The 20487-nt window shown below is 41.7% G+C and overlaps 2 protein-coding genes across 3 annotated transcripts in view; both read right to left on the reverse strand.

The window, feature by feature from the left end:
• Positions 1–4458, reverse strand: part of hsd17b10 (hydroxysteroid (17-beta) dehydrogenase 10) — a 4569-nt gene extending 111 nt beyond the window's left edge. Inside the window, exons 1-6 of the mRNA XM_063464112.1 lie at positions 4408–4458; positions 2451–2615; positions 1115–1279; positions 910–1038; positions 717–825; positions 1–579 (exon numbers count right to left, since the gene is read on the reverse strand). The exon at positions 1–579 is cut by the window's left edge and continues 111 nt beyond it. Coding sequence (XP_063320182.1) covers positions 389–579; positions 717–825; positions 910–1038; positions 1115–1279; positions 2451–2615; positions 4408–4431 — 783 coding nt within the window. The 5' untranslated portion in view covers positions 4432–4458 and the 3' untranslated portion in view covers positions 1–388. The remainder of the gene's footprint in view (positions 580–716; positions 826–909; positions 1039–1114; positions 1280–2450; positions 2616–4407) is intronic.
• An 8292-nt stretch (positions 4459–12750) lies between these two features.
• Positions 12751–20487, reverse strand: part of fam120c (family with sequence similarity 120 member C) — a 38020-nt gene continuing 30283 nt past the window's right edge. For both annotated transcript variants that reach the window (XM_063465455.1, XM_063465454.1), the window contains exons 15-17: positions 20015–20150; positions 19129–19192; positions 12751–19028 (exon numbers count right to left, since the gene is read on the reverse strand). In XM_063465455.1, coding sequence (XP_063321525.1) covers positions 18774–19028; positions 19129–19192; positions 20015–20150 — 455 coding nt within the window. In that variant the 3' untranslated portion in view covers positions 12751–18773. The remainder of the gene's footprint in view (positions 19029–19128; positions 19193–20014; positions 20151–20487) is intronic.

Here is a 20487-nt window from a genome sequence, read left to right on the forward strand (position 1 = left end):
AGCCACAAAGACAAACATGCAAGACTTGTTCTATGATTAAACTCAGCAGCCTGTTCTCACATTGTAGATGCTGTCAGATACGCACAATGTTACGTATGATTCATAGCAAGAGTCGGACCAGTTCAGGACCACCTGGCGTCACATTTAAAGGCACTCAGGCACTTTTTTCTCTGCGTATGGATTTCTGTGTATTTTAGCTCCAAACCTAAACAAGTAGCTAGAAGTAATCAGTGAGTGAACACAAAATTTAAAGTGGAAAATGCTAAACTACCATACGAGAAACAAACTGCAGCCCTCCTGCTTTCTCAAACTCATCACATCGAACTACATCTTTCATGTATCTTTGTGACGCCGGCGGATTCTGATAAAACACTGAGATGAGAACGCCTCAGGGCTGCATGCGAATGGCTCCGTCCAGTCTAATGACCTCCCCGTTGATCATGGGATTCTCAACCAGGCATGTGACCAGGTGAGCAAACTCAGCGGGGTCACCCAGGCGCGAGGGGAAGGGCACCTGGCGCGCGAGGAATGAGCGCACCTTCTCTGGAAGACTGGCGAGAAGAGGAGTGGAGAAGAGCCCTGAAGGAAAAAAACAGTTTTGTTGATTTTTTGCTTTTTGTGTCAATTTGTGATAAAATAATCAGAAAATCTAATTTCTCCACATAGTTTTCAGTTTAGTTTAAGTTAACTATAACGGGCTGAGTACGAACACTAACCAGGTGCTATGGTGATGACTCTGACGCCCATGGGTGCCAGGTCTCGTGCGATGGGAAGGGTCATCCCAACGATGCCGCCTTTAGAAGCGGAGTAAGCTGCTTGTCCAACCTGAAGAATAAATAAATACAAAATCACTAATTTATTTTATCACTCACTTAAAAAATATTATATATAGTATTTTTTTAACCTTACCTGTCCATCGAAAGCTGCCACGCTGGCGGTGTTAATGATGCAGCCTCTGTGTCCGTCTGCGTCGGGTTCGTTCTTCCCCATCTCGCCCGCAGCGAGACGAATCACATTAAAAGATCCTGCAATGTTCACCTGCAGGTTAAAAAAATAAATTAAAAAAACCACACGTGATTCTCTGATTACTTCTTCTTCTGTCCGTCCGTCTTACATTGATGACGTGCTGGAAGTCCTCCAGGCTGTGAGGGAGGTCCTTCTTAAAGTTATATGTTTTCACAGCCACAGCAATGCCAGCGCAGTTAACCGCCATGTCCAACTTCCCAAACTTCTCTTTGGCCAGGGAAACAGCTGACCGCACCTCTGCCTCTGATGTCACCTGGAAAACGACGAGGACAAGAAGCCCTTTTGCTCACATCAAATTATAAAGCATTCCAGCGAATAACAACCCCAGTACAAGAACTCGAAATGCACCAAAGATTCTTTATATTCCCAGTTTGCAGGAAAATACAGGACAAATAAGAATAATTATGGCCAAAATGTACAACATGAATGCACTGGTGCTCAGTATCTGCTGTGTGTGAGCGCCATCTGCTGAGCTGAGAGGGTATTACATTCCCAGTGGCACGTGCAGAATCTAGTTAAATGTTTCTCCCACCAAACAAGCTGCTCACTGAGGCAGTAATTATTCATTTTTTTAACCAACAACACCCTGTGATGGAAAATTTGTGTTTTGCCTCATCTAACTTTTGTGTACAAAGAAAGAGTGTATGAAGACGGGAAAACAACTGACTGCAAGACTGTAAGCCTCAAGGTCATGACACACTTCATTATCAAGCTGGTGCCTACGTGACGGTGAGAATTTCAGAAGCAACCGCTGAACAGACAAAGATTGTATCCACATGATGGCTATAAAAGAGCTGTTGTAATTTTGCCTTTGTGTCAATGCTGGTGTGAACTGCGTTCATGCTGTATTGATCCCTTTGCAAAGGTTTTCACTTTCTTTCAATAAATCTCAGAAAATCTGTTTGGTTTTGATGTTCAAATTATTTTTCCACAACTCACCCCACTATATTTTTATCTGTCTGTCAATCAATCTAGCGGTCTCTGGCTCAGGTTTTAGTGGCCTTTATGTCAAAATGTATGTCACATTCATTTTCATGGGGTCAGAATGGCGTCCTCGATGGTTCTAGGTTGAAGTTGTTGTACTTTTATTTTCTTATTAATCCCACACACCCCAAAAAATCCACTAGAATAAACCCATTTTAGGAAAAGTCATGAAATATGAGATGATGGTGTTTTAATTTGATTTTTAAAATGCCAAGGATGTCAAAATGACTGCTTTTGTGGTTCTAGTGCTAAAGGACAGTCAGTATTCATTTCACACATGGCTTAAGAAGCATTTTGGTCCATTTTGTTCTATTCGATTCATGTAAACTCTATGCCCCGCACAGCTCACACAGATAGGGGTGTTTACAAATGTGACTTTCTCTGTTAATGTTTCCACTGGCAAAATATGGATTCTAGCGTCGGCTGAATTTTGGACTCACATCTGCAGGAGCAAAGGCACAGCGGTTTCCCAGACTGGCTGCCACAGCCTGTCCGTCAGAGGAGGGGAGGTCCACGATCACAGCAGACGCTCCGCTCTGCACCAGACGCTCCACGGTGGCCCGCCCCAAACCGGAGGCACCGCCTGTTACCAGGCCGACCATACCCTGCTCAAAACACACATAAAGAGGGACACCCACCGGGACAAGAGGAGGGGGCAGAAGAAAAGGGGAAAGAAAGTTGCAGATCAATAAGAAAGACGAGTGAAAGGACAGATCAGAACATCACTGGGTTCCTTTCAAAAAGACACTGCATGTTTTATCTGTTAAACTTTAATTCCTCAGTAATGGATTATATTAGGTACACTTCATGAAATTGTGATGGGATTCGTTTTTGGTTAGTCAAACATATTTGATGTTAAAGCTGCTTCATTGAATTTAAAATACTTTTAAAATCTTGTCCAGTGTCTTTAAAGTGACTACCAATGAATCTCATTCAATATCTCTCTGCTGTGGTTTTCAATGATCGAAATTCAATAGTAATCAGATCAATACTCCAATAAAGGCCTTTCAGAAATAGTATAATACTGCAACATCCACACTGTATTGAAAGAAAGCTTTAATTGGAAATAATGGCAAGCCACAATTTCCCTAAAGATACTGTTGGAGTGGGAAAAAAACTGCTAGTTGAATGAACTAGACGAACTTTGGCACCATTTCGTCATAACACTGCACCTTGCACTTTGACCTTCCTGCCGCATGTGCAGCTGCTGCTGTGGAATGAGGAGCATTTTAACCCAAAACATAATCTTTACCGACATCTAACCAAATGGCATTGTTGCTTAAATCTAACAAAACGGCAGCTGAAAACATGTTAAAGGAATGAAACCTTTATGGCAGAAACATTGAATATAAAGTAGCCAGTCGCCATAAAGAACATAAATAACATACATAACTTCTGACTGTTTGATCACAGACATTTCATAGGAAATTTAGCTGTCATTCAAATGTTTTAATTAAAGAAAAAAGAGACATGAATTCAGGTCTTTGCTGCAATAATATGAACTACATTCCTTCCTTTGTATAGGAGGCAGATGAACCATTATTCTACATGTAAACGTCTGGATCGTGTCTTTATATGGGAGATGCAGTCAGTGTTTCCTGAGCGTTTGCTGGGACCATTACATCAAAATGCCACAGGTTTCCCTGCATACGAACATTTTGTCACCCACCAAAGAGGTGTTTGTTTCCCCCATGAAAGAAAATCACAGCGATCACCTGTGATAAAACACTTTTAACAGGATGTTTAACCAGGGTTTTATACACTCCAGCATAACAGAGACTTTTTGTATCAAATATCCGGAGATTATAAGAAACTGCCCAGGTTTCCGTGAAGTAAGGTGACACAGACTCATTGTGCTTTTGTTGGCAGACAGTCTCCAGAGACCAGACTTGAGCCTAAAAAAAACCTGATGCGTAAAATACTGGGGAAAAAAAGTTTTAAACACCTTCTTCTAAATGATCTTATTTGTTTTGATGGTGCAAAGTTAACAAAATGGGGGCTAAGCACACATGCGCGCACCTTCATTTACTCTTCAGTTTCATCTCAATGACCGGATTTTATTAACTGAAATATAAATACAGCATTATTAATTTAATTAATTAATTTAAGCTGCCATGTTTAAAAGCCCTCGTGTGTCCTGTGTCCATCTAACTGACAGCCGGAGGTCAGCCGGGAGGGCTGAAGGGGGAGCTATCAGCATGTTTGCTAACCTGCAAGTATGCTAGCCGAGCACTCAAACTTATGGACTACAAAGAGAGCGTACACGCCGAAAGAACCAGAAAAACTCGCACAAATCGAAACCGAAGTATGGTGAAAGTCTAACGCATCACATTTCCTCAGAGGAAAAGAAAACGGCGAGGCAGCGCGGAGATATTTCATGTTTATTCTGCTGCTCACCTTCACACACCGAATGTTCGCCATGGTAGATCGGACTCGGCTGACGTCATACCAAAGATCGTGTATGTATGAGAGAGGCTGTGATGGATGAAGACGAGCTGAGCTCTTTACTGTTACTTTACTGATTTACTGTGACCGACACCGCATCTTTAATATGAGATTTAAAAAGGTGTATAACGTTCTTTACGTCCTCACAGACCGATAATAATAATGTGTCCAGTTATTTACAGTTTGCACTTTATGCTTTAATCTGCGCTTGTAATATTAAATGTTTGTAACATAACAGCTACAAACACTTGGTAGAGCCTACATTAAGACACATACACACACGCACACACGGTTTGTGTACCCGAAAAACCATCAGAGTGAGAGCTCTTTTACTTATCTTTGCTCAGAACCCCGCCCACTAAGTTCTGATTTGACCAATCCGGTCTTTAAGTCTGACATCGTAGGGTCGCTGTGAGACCGGATAGATAGGCTGAACTACTGTAATTCATTATTATCAAGATGTCCTAAAAATTCCCTGAAAAGCCTTCAGCTACTCCAAAATGCTGCAGCTAGAGTACTGACAGTACTGCATATTTCTCCTATATTGGCTTCCCTTCATTGGTTCCTTGTTAAATTGAATTAAAAATCCTGCCCCTCACATAAAGGTCTTAAATAATCAGTTCCTAGCTTATCTTAATGACATAGTACCATATCACCCCCATTAGAGCACTTTACTCTCGCACTGCAGGCTTACTCGTTGTTCCTAGAGTATTTAAAAGTAGAATGGAAGGCAGAGCCTTCAGTTTTCAGGTCCCTTCTCTGTGGAACCAGCTTCCAGTTTGGATTCGGGAGACTGACACTATCTCTACTTTTAAGATTAGGCTTAAAATTTTCCCTTTTACTAAAGCATATAGGGCTGGATCAGGTGACCCTGAATCCTCCCTTAGTTATGCTGCAGTAGGCATAGGCTGCTGAGGGATTTCCATGATGGATTGAGTGTTTCTTCTTCAGTCACCTTTCTCACTCACTATGTGTAAATAGACTTCTCTGCATTGAATCATATCTGTTCCTAATCTCTGGCTCTCTTCCACAGCATGTGTTTTATCCCTTCCCTGAGCCTGGTTCTGCCGGAGGTTTCTTCCTGTTAAAAGAGAGTTTTTCCTTCCCGCTGTTGCCAAAGTGCTTGCTCCTAGGGCGTCATATGATTCTTGGGTTTTTCCTCTGTATGTGTTATTGCAGGGTCTAGTATAAAGTGCCTACTAAAAAAAAAAAAGGAATTGAACTGAAAATTGTTCCCGTCCTGGTTCCCTGGGAAAGCAAAAACCCGTGCCTCCACTGTGAGAGAGCTGGAAACAGCTTGAGGTTATTGGTGCTCATCTCCTTATCAAGAGCATTCTCAGTCCATGTGGCGAGGTCAGCCAGGGTGAGACTCCCTTCAAGGCTGCTGCCATCTTAAACTTTTCATAATATTAAGCACTAAATGCCTTGACTTACTTTATCATTTTAATCACTGGTGGTTCAAGAAATAAAGTGTAATCTCACAGACTCAGATCCATGGAGTCATGGGTGTTTGAAAGATTTTATTGCATGTGTTGTAAAAAAGTTGTGTTTAACTGCAGTAACATCATAACTTACAGGGCTAAGAGTGACTTAATAATAATATGGATATTATAACAATAATAATAATAATTATTATTATTATTAATAATAATACAACAGTGTATTTGCTAAAATCATCAGTCATAATCAGGACATTCTCAAGCCCACCAAGGGAGGGTTCCAACAAAGTCTCTACCAAACGCTCCCACTGACGTAGCAGAACCATAACTGGCTTGGGAACCTCGCTCCTCTCCCTTGGAGATGGCGGAGACTGCCTTTTCCAAAACACCAAGAAATCCCTCAGGTGTGGATCAGCCTGGTGTCCTCTGGCAAATGCTAAACGTCCTGCATGGTGTTGGGCTGTAAGCACAACCCCCACCTGTGGACGTTGGGCCTTCATGCCACCCTCATGGAGTCCGTTTCGACTGTTTGAGTAGACACATACACATTTCTGGCCTGCTGGAGGTCATTTTGCAGGGCCCCTCCTGTTCCTCCTTGCACAAAGGTGGAGGTATTGGTCCTGCTGCTGGGTTGTTGCCCTCCTACGGCCTCCTCCACGTCTCCTGGTAGCGCCTCCATGCTCTGGACGCTACGCTGACAGACAGCGCAAACCTTCTTGCCACAGATCACATTGATGTGCCATCCTGCATGAGCTGCACTACCTGAGCCACTTGTGTGGGTTGTAGACTCTGTCTCATGCTACCACTAGAGTGAAATCACCACTAGCATTCAAAAGTGACCAAAACATCAGCCAGAAAGCTTAGGTACTAAGAAGTGGTCTGTGGTCACCACCTGCAGAACCACTCCTTCATTGGGGATGTCTTGCTAATTGCCTATAATTTCCACCTATTGTCTATTCCATTTTCACAACAGCATGTGAAATTGATTGTCAATTAGTGGACAGTTTGATTTCACAGAAGTGTGACTGACTTGGAGTTACATTGTGTTGTTTAAGTGTTCCCTTTATTTTTTGAGCAGTGTATATACATCCCAAAAGGCTCACACAAGCTAGGTCCCTTAACTTTTGGTAGCCGTTGAAAGGATTAAGTTGTGGTATACCAATGGCCAGAAATGCCATTATTACATCATTATTGCTTTATCACAAAGTCAGGGGTGATCTGAGACGAGTGCTGCAAGGTACACTGTGCTGCAGAAGTGCTGTTGCTTTCCTCCATCTTCAAAATGCATCACCCTCCAGGACCTGAAGATCAGTGAAGGACCAGCCAAACCAATCTTAATATTGGAACAATATTATAGTTTGATGTTGAATTCTGATGTTGATTTTCCACCACCTTTGCACCAGTGGTTAATGTTGAAACAATAATAAAATCATGATTAAAAATCAACAGGACTTCACAGATATTTCAATCAATACTAAACCACTGCAAATTACCATCAATACTTCCACAATTGTCTTTTTCACAGGTTTATTGTCTAAAAAAAAGGACACAATTTAACATGTCCATAATAATATCTCTATAACATTAAGTGCCAGACCTGATCTAATAAAAAAGACAGACATCTTTACATCAATTAAGAAAACAGTTTATTTTATGAAAACATTTTTTTGTTAAATCTATTATTTACACAGTGTTTTCAGTTTACTCTGTGATGGGGCTGGACCCCCCAGGGCCGTGACTCAGATGTTGCAGGACACTAAAAGCTGTAAGGCTTGCAAAGAAACAACAGAGAAGCACCTAGAAACACTGTGAGACTAATTAACAGCACCCAGTGCAGGAGTTACAGACCAACTTTGTAGTTTACTAAAAATCAGAGCTGTGAGTTGCTGCATCCAATTATGATGAGCTAAATATTCAACATTTTCAGTCCAGACCTTGTACCCGACCATTTTCAGAGAAATCTAAGGGGCTTAGAAAATAAAGCAACTGGACTTCTTTAATTTTCTTGAAAACGTCTCACCTCTCATCCAAGAAGCTTATTTAGTTCTAAGACCAAATGGTTGACAGTCCCAAGTACTTAAACCACAGTGGGAGCAGTCTCTTTAAGAGTTTCATTGACACATTATAGACCATGTGTGCCTTCACATGAAAGGTGACTTTTTCATACGCTTTTCAAGGTGAAAAAGGGTATGGGTCATTATCGGCAGAGGTTTCAGGTGAAACCACTGTGAGATCTTCTCTCTTTAAATGCCCTCTTTTGCTTAGTCAGGCCCTTATTTTTTCCTCCCAGCCCAGTTAAGTCCAGAGGCCAGCTCATTTGTAATGGCATAGGCCAGCATGCGACAGACTTGCACCTCCTGTGTGGTCCCTCCAAAGAAAAGCCTTCCAGTTTTGAATTCGTTTTCTTCTCTCTTCCTGATAATTTTGACAATGGAACAAAACATGTTTAACAGTTTACTACTACATTTCCCCATTTGATTTTTCCCTATAATGAACAGTGAACTGTTTAACCCAGTGTGTCCAAATCTGAATCGAGAGATTGTCTCTTCTCTCCTGGTTCTCCTACTTTCCTTTGAATAGAATAAAAACATCTCCCTGTCCTCTCCTCCTCCCACCGCTTTTGCCATCTTTCCCTTGTTTTCTGTTTTACCATGCTCTTCATTTCAGCTTTGCTAATACTGACATTTAAATCAACTTGATCTCCTTTAGCAGCCTGCTTTGCAATTGTATCTGCCACCTCATTGCCAATAACACCATAATGTGCTGGTATCCATACGAATTTAACCATCAGTCCCATCATATTTATTCTGTAGATTGTCTGTAAAATCTCAATTAAAATGTCTGGTCTGGCATCTGAATGACTTATCCAAGCTGGCCAATGATGAACTAGAGGGAACAGATTATTGTCCATAATGGCTTGTTATCCTCCACCCACTGAACAGCTAACAACAATGCCAACATTTCCCCTGTGCACACTGAAAGTCCATTATTGAGCCTTTTTCCAACCTTTATCTTCAATTCTGGAAAATTGAATGCCACACCCACTTGATTGCCTGTATTTTTTGCTGCATCTGTATAGATTTGTTCAAAACCATAAAATTGATTAATATAATCCTGCACTATATGGGAATTCAAAATAAATTCCTTGTCTTTGAAAACATGTGACATTGAAACCACCACGTGTGCTGCAGGCACTTTGGAAAATCTGATCACATTTCCATCGATAACCTAAGCAAGGATCTATAATCCAAAAATAATAGAAAAATGATTAAATATTTTTTTAAAAAAAGACCAGTAGAAAGCAACAATGCTGGAACAAATTTATGACCAAAAACCTGAGAAGGTAAGACGATGGAGGGGATGGTTTCGGTTGCCGTGAGAAAGACAGTAGGCTGTATAGTTATCTCCCAGATCTGGTGTGATCCTAAAACTATACAAACTACTACCTCATTCCACAGCTCCCACTTTCTCCCTCAGTCCACCCCGGTCATATATTAACTTTATATGAGCATAATAAACATGGCCCTGCACTCTTGGAAACAGGACAGATGACCGGTCTTCAGAAAATCCTGCAGCCTTCTTCCCAGAAGCTCTTTGTTCTTGAGGATAGGTAGGCATCTCCCAGGACAAACCTAGGAGAAATTTAAATAAGTAATAATAATGATAGTAATAATAATAATACTAATAATAATAATGATGATAATAATACATCTTTAAATGATCACAACCAACAAAACCTGGACAAAACAAAAAGCATCAAAGAAGAGTCGAATAAGATGTGGGAGATGTTATGACGCATTGTTTGAAGGCCAGCAGAAGGTGACATTAGATGTGCTCCTAATAAAACGTGTGAATTAAGGTGTTTGTTTGCGGTACCTTTTAAACTCATCTTTGCTGATACTGTGTTTGAATATTATCACATGTATCTGCACTGCATAGGCTCAGGATTTAAGGGCATTTCCTGTTCCACGTGCAATATATTTTTACAGAGCAAGAAAATTCTTCCTGACAGTGAGATACGAGAACAATGACAGCGAGCAGATGTGGGGAAAAAAACAAACCCCAAAACAGTCAAACAGGGTTTTTAACATTACTTCTCTGATTGTTTAGTGAACTTCTGTCATTGTCACTGAACCCTGGTAGATATGCAAGATACTAAATGGTGGATGGCTCAGAAATTCCTGCAGCTAAAGAGGAGATCATTACCTGCCCTCACAACCATGTCAGAAATGACGCTTTACAGTTGTGTTTTATTCAACAACTCAGTATATTTAAATCAGTTTTATCAAAAAGAAATCTAGGGACAGTCATACATGCATTAATCTCCTCTAGGTTAGATAATTGCACTTCATGACACACTTTCAGACAATATAACATGAGGTTGCTCTGCTGACCATCCGACAGTCTTGGCTAAGAACCAAAGTGATTGGGCTTTTTCTATCAGGACACCCATCCTCTCCCTGAGAAGATCAGTTTGACGAGCACACTGTTATCTTTTACATCCGTCTTAAAGACATTTTTAAAGCAGGCTTTTATCTCTTTAGTGTCCATAATTGTTTTACCACCTCCTCTATTTTTTATTTGTGCTTTTAAAATACCTGCATTTCATTTTTAACTGTCCTTATTTCCCCTTTTAACTCCTTCCTCTGCCATTATTCCCACACCTCATGATGTTCACTTTTTCCTCTTCATACATTTTTTTATTTCCTCTGTCACATTATTATTTACACATCAAAATCAACAGACATTGTGACGGTCCATCTGGATTTAAATGATAGATTCACACAGTTAACAGCGTGGAATAGTGGTCAAAAATTAAGCTTTAGTCATTCTTGATGGGTCACGTCACACTGGCCACTAATGAGTGGCATGACGGGAATCTGCAGTGTTTCTGGATGCAGCTGCTTTTTGAATTGAAAAATGAAGAATGTGATATAACACCACAAACCTACAGCTGAGCCAAATCCAACATGCAAGCTTTTCCCCGTAACAAAAGCCTTTACGTTTTGCTATTTCTCTGTGGGCGCTATCCAAACACTAAACATCGATTTGTGTTATTATATTAATAAAACACAAATGAAACCCTCAGTTTTCTGACTGTGTGGTGAACAGAGGTGAGACTAAAGGTTTGGGTGGGCCCCCTGCAGATTTTCACACTTCAAACTGGTTAGTCTGATGTTTGGAATGACTGCAGTAAACGATGTGGAGTCACTATTTTAATCATGTACGCATAAAGTGTGTGCGGCAGAGGGTTAAACTAAAGCAGGAATCCCGTATCATTCTACATTATTAGGTGGCGCTAACATGCTAACCCGAGCACAGTCTCAGCCTCTGGAAACATCGGCTGCTTGGTTTACAGTAACCCTGTCCCCGTCAGAATCACAGCAGTATCTGTTAAAGGAGGATGGAAAACAACCACTGTCACCGTGTGTGGAATATTTATCTGAGCCTGCCTCAGAAGTAGCTAGCCCGCTGTTAGCTCACAAAGCTAGCTGACAGCTAGCTCGAATTGGCGGTTCTCGACCTGCTGTCACATCCGCACCGCACGCGACAACACACACCTGCCTGTAGGCTCGGTACTTCCCCCCGTAAGTAGTCGAGTGTTTGGGTGCCGACCTACAGCAGTGGTTTACCTCAGAAGCCTCCCTGTAGCCCGGGTGGCCCCCCATATCATCGTCGCCATCTTTCCGAGCGGAGCGGTTTGCAGCCAGCTGCTGATACACACAAATATCGCGAGATTCATGTGTCGTGCCGGGATTTTTTATTTTTATTTTTTAACGTGTATATAATCACTGAGCTTATAAAATATCAAGATTTCCCACTTTCAGGACTTCTTACTTCAGAGTGGGCGCCAATAATATGAAAATTTAGGTGGGGTAAACTTCATGATAGATTTAGGCAATAGATTTAGTGAAGTAGGTTTTTTTTAGGAATTTCCAGTCTGAAAGTCACTGTTAAGCATAAATTAGCAGAATGCTAGAAAATTAAATTAAAATTTTTATGTCTAGAAGACAGTGTAAATAATAATTTTAAGCGCTTAGTTCTATCATGAGCGCCCTCTGTCGCTCTCCAACGTGAATTGCAGCCAATTTCTACATAACGGGATTTAAAGGAAGTGGAGTCGCTCTCGATAGATTGGCTCCGATTTTACATACATCTTCAGCAGAGGTGCTTTTTACTTCTTTATTTAAAGAATTTACACCTGGGTCATTTCTTATTAATTCATTGGGAAGAGACAGTGAAGTAGTAACACACCAAGAAGAGCGCATCTACTGATCGTGAGGATTTAGAAACTTACATTTCAAAGCCGTAACACACATCTGCGAGTACTGAGAAAATTATTTTAACACAAAAGGAATTACATCTAGAAATTTGTTTTCTTAAATATAAATATGGATAAAAAGGATAAGGTTGAACTTTTTTTTTGACCAACCAAAACAATATGACAGGACCCTTTAAAGCAGGGGTGGGGAACTCCAGGCCTCAAGGGCTGGTGTCCTGCAGGTTTTAGATGTGTCAGTGATTCAACACAGCTGATTCAGATGGCTACATTACCCTACTCACCATATCTTGAAGTACTCCAGAGCCAGAGGGCTGGTAATAAACTAATCATTTGATTCTGGTATGTTGACCCTGGATGATATCTAAAACTGCAGGACACCGGCCCTTGAGCCCCCCACCCCTGCTTTACAGGTTACCCAAAGTGGACTTTTGGAAGTTTCCTCCAGTGAATCATCAGTGTTTTTTTCTTTTTAAAATCCCTCTACATCACAGACATTACATTGGTGCAAGTTTTGCTATTAAAAGCCCTCAAAAATTCAATGAATGAAGACACAGGACACAGGAAATACTTTTTTTTACTAAAAGAATAAATTTTATTTCAGCACTGTAAGTCATTTCCCAACCAGTACAAACATGACTGCCATCTTTGTCTCTTTCTGAACCATTCCTCCCCTGCCTCTGTGAGATCAGACCACCAACAGCCAGACAAATTAAAAACAAAAGAACAAAAAAAACTTTCTCTCACCTTTCCACAAACCGTCTGGTGCTTCCATAATGCTAACAATGATGACAAATTATACCAACCATAATTATAACAGCAATAATGATGATGATAATATTTCTATAACAATAATATTATGGATAAATTTTAACCCTTTTTTCGCTGCACAGGTAGTTTTTGGGTGGTTCTGGGTACTGATACATTGACCGACGTGATGTGAAACGGCCCCCAACTTGACGAGGACTCGGCCACGAAGGGAGGGAGGTGGAAGGGGGGGAACAGGTTATTCTGAACCTTCTGGGGGGGCTGTTGAGGGGGGGAGAGTGGCAGTGTAGAGAGAGACAGAAATTAGGGACCCTTATTCAAACCGGACAAAAATGCTGTGAGATTTCCTGGACAGATACAACCCAACCGATGACTCCTTTCTGTATGACAGAAGATAATACTGTTTCATTTCTACAATACACGCACACACTCCTGTTCTGGGGCTTTTGCTTCTCTTCAGAGGATGCTCCCGTTTTCGTAGGCAGAGAGGTGGAGGTTACTTTTAACCAGCTTTATGACACAAATACTATCATTTCAGTCAGAGAGCAAGACTTTTCCTCACAGCACTTCAGCTGAGATGGTTTAAACCTCCTGATTTAAATCAGAAACTGGAAATAAAATTTTATGATGATCAAAGCGAGATGTAAGCCATGGATTGGAATTTGTTAACTAGGACTGCATCTAAGGCTTGCTTTATTGATTCCTTCAAAATAAAACAGCTTTTAGTGGAGAAAATGTCTTAAAATTGCTTCTTTTTATTTGAACAAAAGCCTCTAAACCAATAAATGCCCTAACTAAGATGGAAAATATTTTTTATTCACTATAAAAACAGGATGTTGACTATGAACTGGGATTAACTAACAAGGTCTGCAACTTGCAATGATTTTCACTACTGATGTCAAAAGTAACAGACAGCATCTTAAAATCGCTTATTTTTGTCAGACCAACTGTCTAAAATTTATATATTTAGCCTAAATCATATCCGATCATGAAGTCAACGATGCAGCTAACAATTCCTTTAAATATGACTTAATGATTGCATTAAAATGTCCCAGGAAGTAGCTGTATTTTCTGCAGCTCGATGAGACTAACGTCAATTAGCTTATGGTTTAAACGTACAAATGTCAGAATAAAACACTAATTTCCACCAAGAGATCGGCCCTACAACTACCAAATACGCTTTCTGATTAGTAAGTTTTGTAGTAAGTGACAGAAAATTGCTCATCTTGCAGCAGCAAAACGGCATAATTAAAATTGCAAGTTCAAGTCCACAAAACTATGAGATTCTATCAAATTTTTTTGTATGAGAAGCCCGAAAGCTCTGAAAGCAGATCCTCATGGCTAAAATGTTTATTTCCTTGATGTGAATAAACCTCCTGGATGGTCAATCAATCTCAGATTCGCACTGTGAGGAAAACCGTCTCTCCTTCCTCCGCCTCAGTGCCCACGTACAGCATGAAAAGACTCGTTCAGCTCGAGTCCTGGGAGTTAAAAGACAAAGTTTTGAAGAAAAAAGCAAAAGAAAACAAAAAGCAAAAGAGGGCGCCAAGAAGCTTGGCGTGACAGAGAACATATTTGTCAGGTGTCATTCCTTCTTCCCGTGTGTGTGGTTACTTGTAATAATTTGATGTGATGGGAGCGAGTGGAGCGGTTCACACCGCCTAAAACTTCACCGTGAGGAGCGAGCGGGAGATTTTGATGAGACGCTCACTCCGTCTGCATCTCCACGAAAACCACAGTATGAAAAACAACAAAATAAAAATGAAACACCACACCGTTACCTCACAGATCTGTCGGATAAATCACACGTGCTGTAATGTCATTATACATATAATCATCAGAAACTTATTACTCAGGGTGGAGGGGCGGGGAGCTGTCAATGTTGGGCAGGGGGAGGGGCTATAGAGGAGCTCGTTTTTGGGGGGCGGAGGGATAGACGGGGATACTAGGTGTACTTTGGTTCTCAGGTGTTCACAAGAGATATTTCGCTGCTTTGTGCAAGGGCGCAGAGTTGAGCTTTGATTAACGACGAAGAGCGAAAACTCGTTATCGGGAATAATATGAGAATCGAACATAGTGCAGACGACGATTTTCAATCCGAAAAAACGGGCAATATTTACTTACGTACAATAATAAAACGGTGAAGTGGTCTACAGATGCCATATAAAATACAGGTAAGGAAAATGGCGATCGTTACAGTTCAAATCTCTAGGTTGGCTAAGCGTATTTCAGTACTAACTGAAGCGATGGTAGAAGGATTAGATTAGAAGATGTAATAACATTAAAAATAGTAAGAAAAAACACATTTTGCACAATTGAATAAAACAGTTTTGATTTTTTTTCTGATTTTTTTTAAATCCACTCTGGCTAGATACATACAGAAACTGATTATCAACGTTAATATAACCTTTACTGTTAGTTGGGTTGATTAAGGGGGCGGGGCAGCCCGAAGAGAAAAAGAGAAAAAATAAAAACGGCCAATAGAAACGGTCCTAAAGGGGCTAACGGAGCAGCAGAGAAGGAGGTGAAAGGAAACTGAGATACAGTGGGAGGAGGTCAGGGGTGGGATTAACCTGTGTGGAGGATATCTGTGTGTGTGTCTGCAGTGGGCTTGGTTTATGTGTGTATGTGACTGTGTGTGTTTTCGTGGATGTAAGTACTCTACAAGGAGGCTGAGGAAAAATTTGAGGGTGGGAGAAAAGAATAAATGGATGAACAGCGAGAAGAAGTGTCATAGCAGGGGCGGGTTAGAGGATAACAAGCATAAAAATCACTGATCAAATACCTATCAAACTAAAACAGACGAGGACAAAAGAGGGACACTACATCATGTGTTGTGTTGACTTTTTTTTTCTTTTTTTTTTTCCAAACTACCTACTGTGTAACTCAGGATTTAACATCTATATATCCGTGTGTTTATTATGTGCGTGTATTCTAAAAGTGTGTCGGTGTGCGCGTGTGTTTCTCCAATCTGTGTCCATGCAGCAAAAACTTGAACGTGAATGTGGGATTTATTTATTTTTTTCTTTCTCCTCGCGGTCAGTAGAAAGTGTTACCAAAAAAGATCTCCGATGAACTGACGACCACTCCACTGGGAACTGAAACTGCACGAAAAGAAATCACTTCAGCACGAAAGCAGAGAGAATGCCGCTGGTAACAAATGCAACTGATTCCTCTGTGTGTGTGTTTGTGTATTGTGAACATATGAGTGTGTGTGTGTGTGTAACTGTTATCTGGCGAGCGAATCGAGAGAGGGCATCAAATACCAGGTCACACTCTGGATCGCCGCAGAAAAGCCATCTTCTAACAATGTACTGCTGCAATACACGTATTTGTACTAATGTCAAAAGTTGAAAGCAGTTAAGTATATGACTCCTAGTAATTCTAGACTTAGTATTTCGGCCAGTGGAGCTATATTCTCTAGCCTAGTCTTGGTGTCTGTTTTACAGTCCTGTGTTAAGCCCCGACGCTGTTTACCTACTCTTAACCTAAGAACACCTAAAGTGCTCGTAGATCCCTACCCATTAACGGCTAACTAGTCCGAACCTTTTTTTGATTTCATTTGGTGTTGGTGTAAGAGGCGGCGGCGTGGCCTCGGCGGGCCTACGCTCACGGCTGGGTCGACTGTCAGCGTGTCACTGTAAATGGCTGAGTTCATAACAGAGGGGATGTCTGACGCGACTACATTAACACTTACTTATATATATTTATATATATAGTCAGGGTCTTCTGTTTCCTTCAAAAAACAAAAAACAAATGAAAGAAAAAAAAAAAAAAAGCATTTCATAGGAGCTTTTTTCTTCCGTGTCAAATTTTGTGGCACACGATGAAGCGCAAGTCATCAATGTAGTAAGAAAATAAGGTGCTTCTTTGCTGACTTGCCCTTTTTTCCATGTGACGAGTTTATTTCAGCCTGTCTACGTACGTTTTAGAGAGATTACAACGACCGTGGCCAGCATCTCTCAGGCAGTATCTGTCGCTCTACTGCTTTGACGTTTGCAGTTGTGCTACAGCTAATCGTTAAGAAGGTACATGCTTGTATTTCCTTTGTCAGATGAGACGTTACTGTGTGTGTGTGGAGGTGGGGGACACATTTCATTCTCTACAAACATAAATGCTCTAATAAAACATTTCCTAGAAGTCTCAGATTGTGAGCGGCACGCTCGGGGTCCGCCACGAGGCCTCCCTCTCCCCTGTCAAGTGACGATGCGGTCCGGCCCCTGAAGGCTCGCGCCACGCTCGGCTGAGGCGCTTCAGGGGCAGGGAAGTGCTTCCTGCTGGTCTAAAGTGACACACCGGAGCTTCGCCGAGCAGCGGCTCTCAGTGTCGGGCATTCGTAATGACAACAGCTGCTCAATCTTTTGAGGCTTTGCTGCCACGCCCCTTTTATATCACATATGTCTTATGAAAATACACTTTGGAAATAGTTTTTAAGAAATCTGAAATGATTCCCAGGATCTCCTCGACGTGGACGATCAAGACTCCTTTTAGCTTCATAGCAAAGTGAATGTGTGAGGGCAGTCTGAGGGGAACTCTGCCTGGCAGCAGTCGCCCAAAAACCTCACCGCTCATTTCCATCTTTTACTGGACAGTTTCCATTTCTACGTTTTTGGCCTTTAACTGAAGAAGGTGCCTCAGAGAGGTTGTCATTTCTATATCAACTGTTAGAGGACTGTCCAGTGTGGTTTAACATTTTTTAAAACAAAGTGCTTCTTTGTCTGAAACCACTCTGTTCACATTCTGACGTCTCTCAAATAGATCTCTACCTTTAAATGTAGATCTATGTGTCATAATGATTTACTCGGGTGCGGGGGAACGCCCCTCACCGACTGTCAATTCAACTGTGTAGGGGCTTGTTTAAATCCATTATATTTAAATACAACATTAAGTGCTTCTGCTGGGGTAGTACAATCAAAGCTTTGGGAGGAGGGGAAGGGGGCGGGGTGAGGGGTGGGACAATAACATAATAATGCACTTTTTTTTTTTTTTTTTTTGGAGGGTCGGGGGATAATCTTGCATACTGTAGGGCTTAAGGTGCATAAATTCACGGGATCTCTTAGCACAGCTAAGCACTAGGCTATGCTACACTGGGCAAAGTAAGATATCACACTAATGCCGTGGTGGTGCAGAAGTGCTTCAGTGACAGATTAACCAATCAAATCAATCAAAGAAAAAAACTAAAACAAAACAAAAAATAACGGGGTTTGATGCGAGTGCTACCGCTGTGTGTTTAGCAGCGCTGCCAGCCGACCTGGTTGCAGAATGGAGTTTGGCGAGGGTCGCTGCACAGAAGAGTCGGACTCTGAACATCTCTGACCTCTCGTGAGGTGGCTATGGCAACAAACCACATCAACATACAACGACCGCCTGTCACCGTCGCCGCATGCTTAACGTTTGTGTGCAGAGAGTCGAACAACGGGACGACTGAAAAAACAAAATAATCAAACTGTACAGACAGCCCTAATAAACGGGGGCGGGATTGATTAAAGATGTGGGGGTGATGGGGCGGGGCTTTAAGCTTATTTCACTCTGAGTGCGGATAGGGGAGGATTTTTTTTTTTTTTTGACAGGTGGGGCGCTTACGGACTCATGGAAAAACCTCTCTTCAGAAACAATGTAAAACCATATGAGAAAACTTATAGGGGGGAGGGGGGAACGGCTAACTGGTTTAGCTAATCACACGTCGCAGCAGGGGAGGCGAGGACGGGCCTCGCGTCGCCTCCTGCGCCGTGTGATGATGTGCACAGCTAGCAGACAGGGCTACAAAAACAGGGAAAGGCAGTCGAACACAGATAACTCTCTTAGAGCAGCACATCCTGATAAGGATGCCATCACTCCTCCTTCTGTAGTGCTCCGTCTGACGGGCAGTCGTCAAGGCAACAGGGGGCCTCCACTTCCACCCCCTCTGATTGGTTGTCTCTGCTGGCTAAGGCACACGGGGTTGGCTGGGCCAGGGGAGTCAGCTCCAAGGGCTGGCCGATGGCGGAGGCTGCTGAGCTGCCGTTCAGCTGCTGAGAGGCAACCTCTGGCGTGGAGCCCGCCTCCTCGGAGGGCTTTGGGGGACTGCTGGATGGGGGGGACGACGTCTGGGGAAAGAGAGACAGAAATGTTGGAGTGCAACAAAGTTGATGTCCACGCCTGATTCCAGCGTTCACCTGAGAGTACAGGGTTTGTCTGCTGTCATACCTGTGTTCTGTTGGCAGTTGTCTTCTTCCCTCCCCTTAGTTTTGCTGGAGTCTCTTTACCCCTCCTGCGGTGCACAAAGAGAAAGGCTTTTTAAAAAGTGCTCCACTGGGTTAACATTACAGTTCTATTAGGTCAGCTCCAGTGCATGTAGTGGCTAGTATAACCTTTAGGCCTTTGACTAGAGATGAACTAATTGGCTGGTGACCAGTGCCAGCTGATCAGCCTCAAATATATCCAGTTCTGTAGCTTTACATTCAGTCTTTATAGAATGATTTTACATAATGTAAACAGGGGGGAGGGAAAAAAAATACTAGACACTAGTCTAAAAGCAGGAAAACACAGGAAACGGTCAAAACACAACTCAATATTCAGGATGAAACTAAACGCTGTCCCACTTATCATGCAGTTGAAACCTTTATTTGCATTCTTCAATAAATAACCAACTCGTATTGCACATTTGGGATCGTGACTTCACAGTGGTCATCTTTTGTACAGGCTATGATCGACACAGGATTTGTTTCATTAAGTAGTGATCTCTTTTTTACAACTGTCTGTCCTTGAAGTCCGAACAGTAAGAGCTGACTTTACAAACTTGATCCAAGAAAGAGGAGATCGATGGTTTTCAGAGGCTGAGGAAGACTCGTCACTATAAGAAAGATGAATTTTGAGAAGAATTTGTTTCCCTGTCAATGTAGATTTTTACTACTTTGATATAGTAATTATATACCAGAGCTGTTAATAAATGGAAAGAAGCCCAGAGACTATGGCTCAAACGATGTCAAGACTTTTTAAACTCAAGCCGTTACAGCCTTGGCAGCCCTGAAGCGCTTATTCAAACCCTGCAATGTGTTCATTTTACTTGAAAAAAAATTATAGCGGTACTCACCCTTTCCCGGCTCCCACTGACACCACCTGCATGTTCAAGCCCCCTCTCCCACGGACTGGTTTGTTGCCAGCCCACTGACCAACCACCATGCCAGCGATCTCCAGTTTCCCTCCCTGAGGGGGGATGGACTGAATGCCTGAAAGAAAAGATTGTAAAGTCACTACACTCAAACTCCCTGTGTTCCGGTTTTATATTCCATATTATCTTAATATAACATAAACTATGTATTTATCTATATTCTACCATGTTTTGTCACCTAGTAGATAACCAAGAACACAGTTTTATACCAACAGGAAACTGTACAACATTAGTCTGGAGTCAGAAACATTTTCTTGTATCAATTAAATGTAACTGCATTACATACAAGACAACTTTCTGTTCAATCTGTAAAAGGAAATCAATTCTGCTTTATACTGAGGTCAGTGTATGTTCAACGACTACTTGAGTAATCCAAATCTCAGTTTTCAGACTGC

The sequence above is a fragment of the Pelmatolapia mariae genome, linkage group LG20, assembly GCF_036321145.2.
Source record: "Pelmatolapia mariae isolate MD_Pm_ZW linkage group LG20, Pm_UMD_F_2, whole genome shotgun sequence".
Lineage (NCBI taxonomy): Eukaryota > Metazoa > Chordata > Actinopteri > Cichliformes > Cichlidae > Pelmatolapia > Pelmatolapia mariae.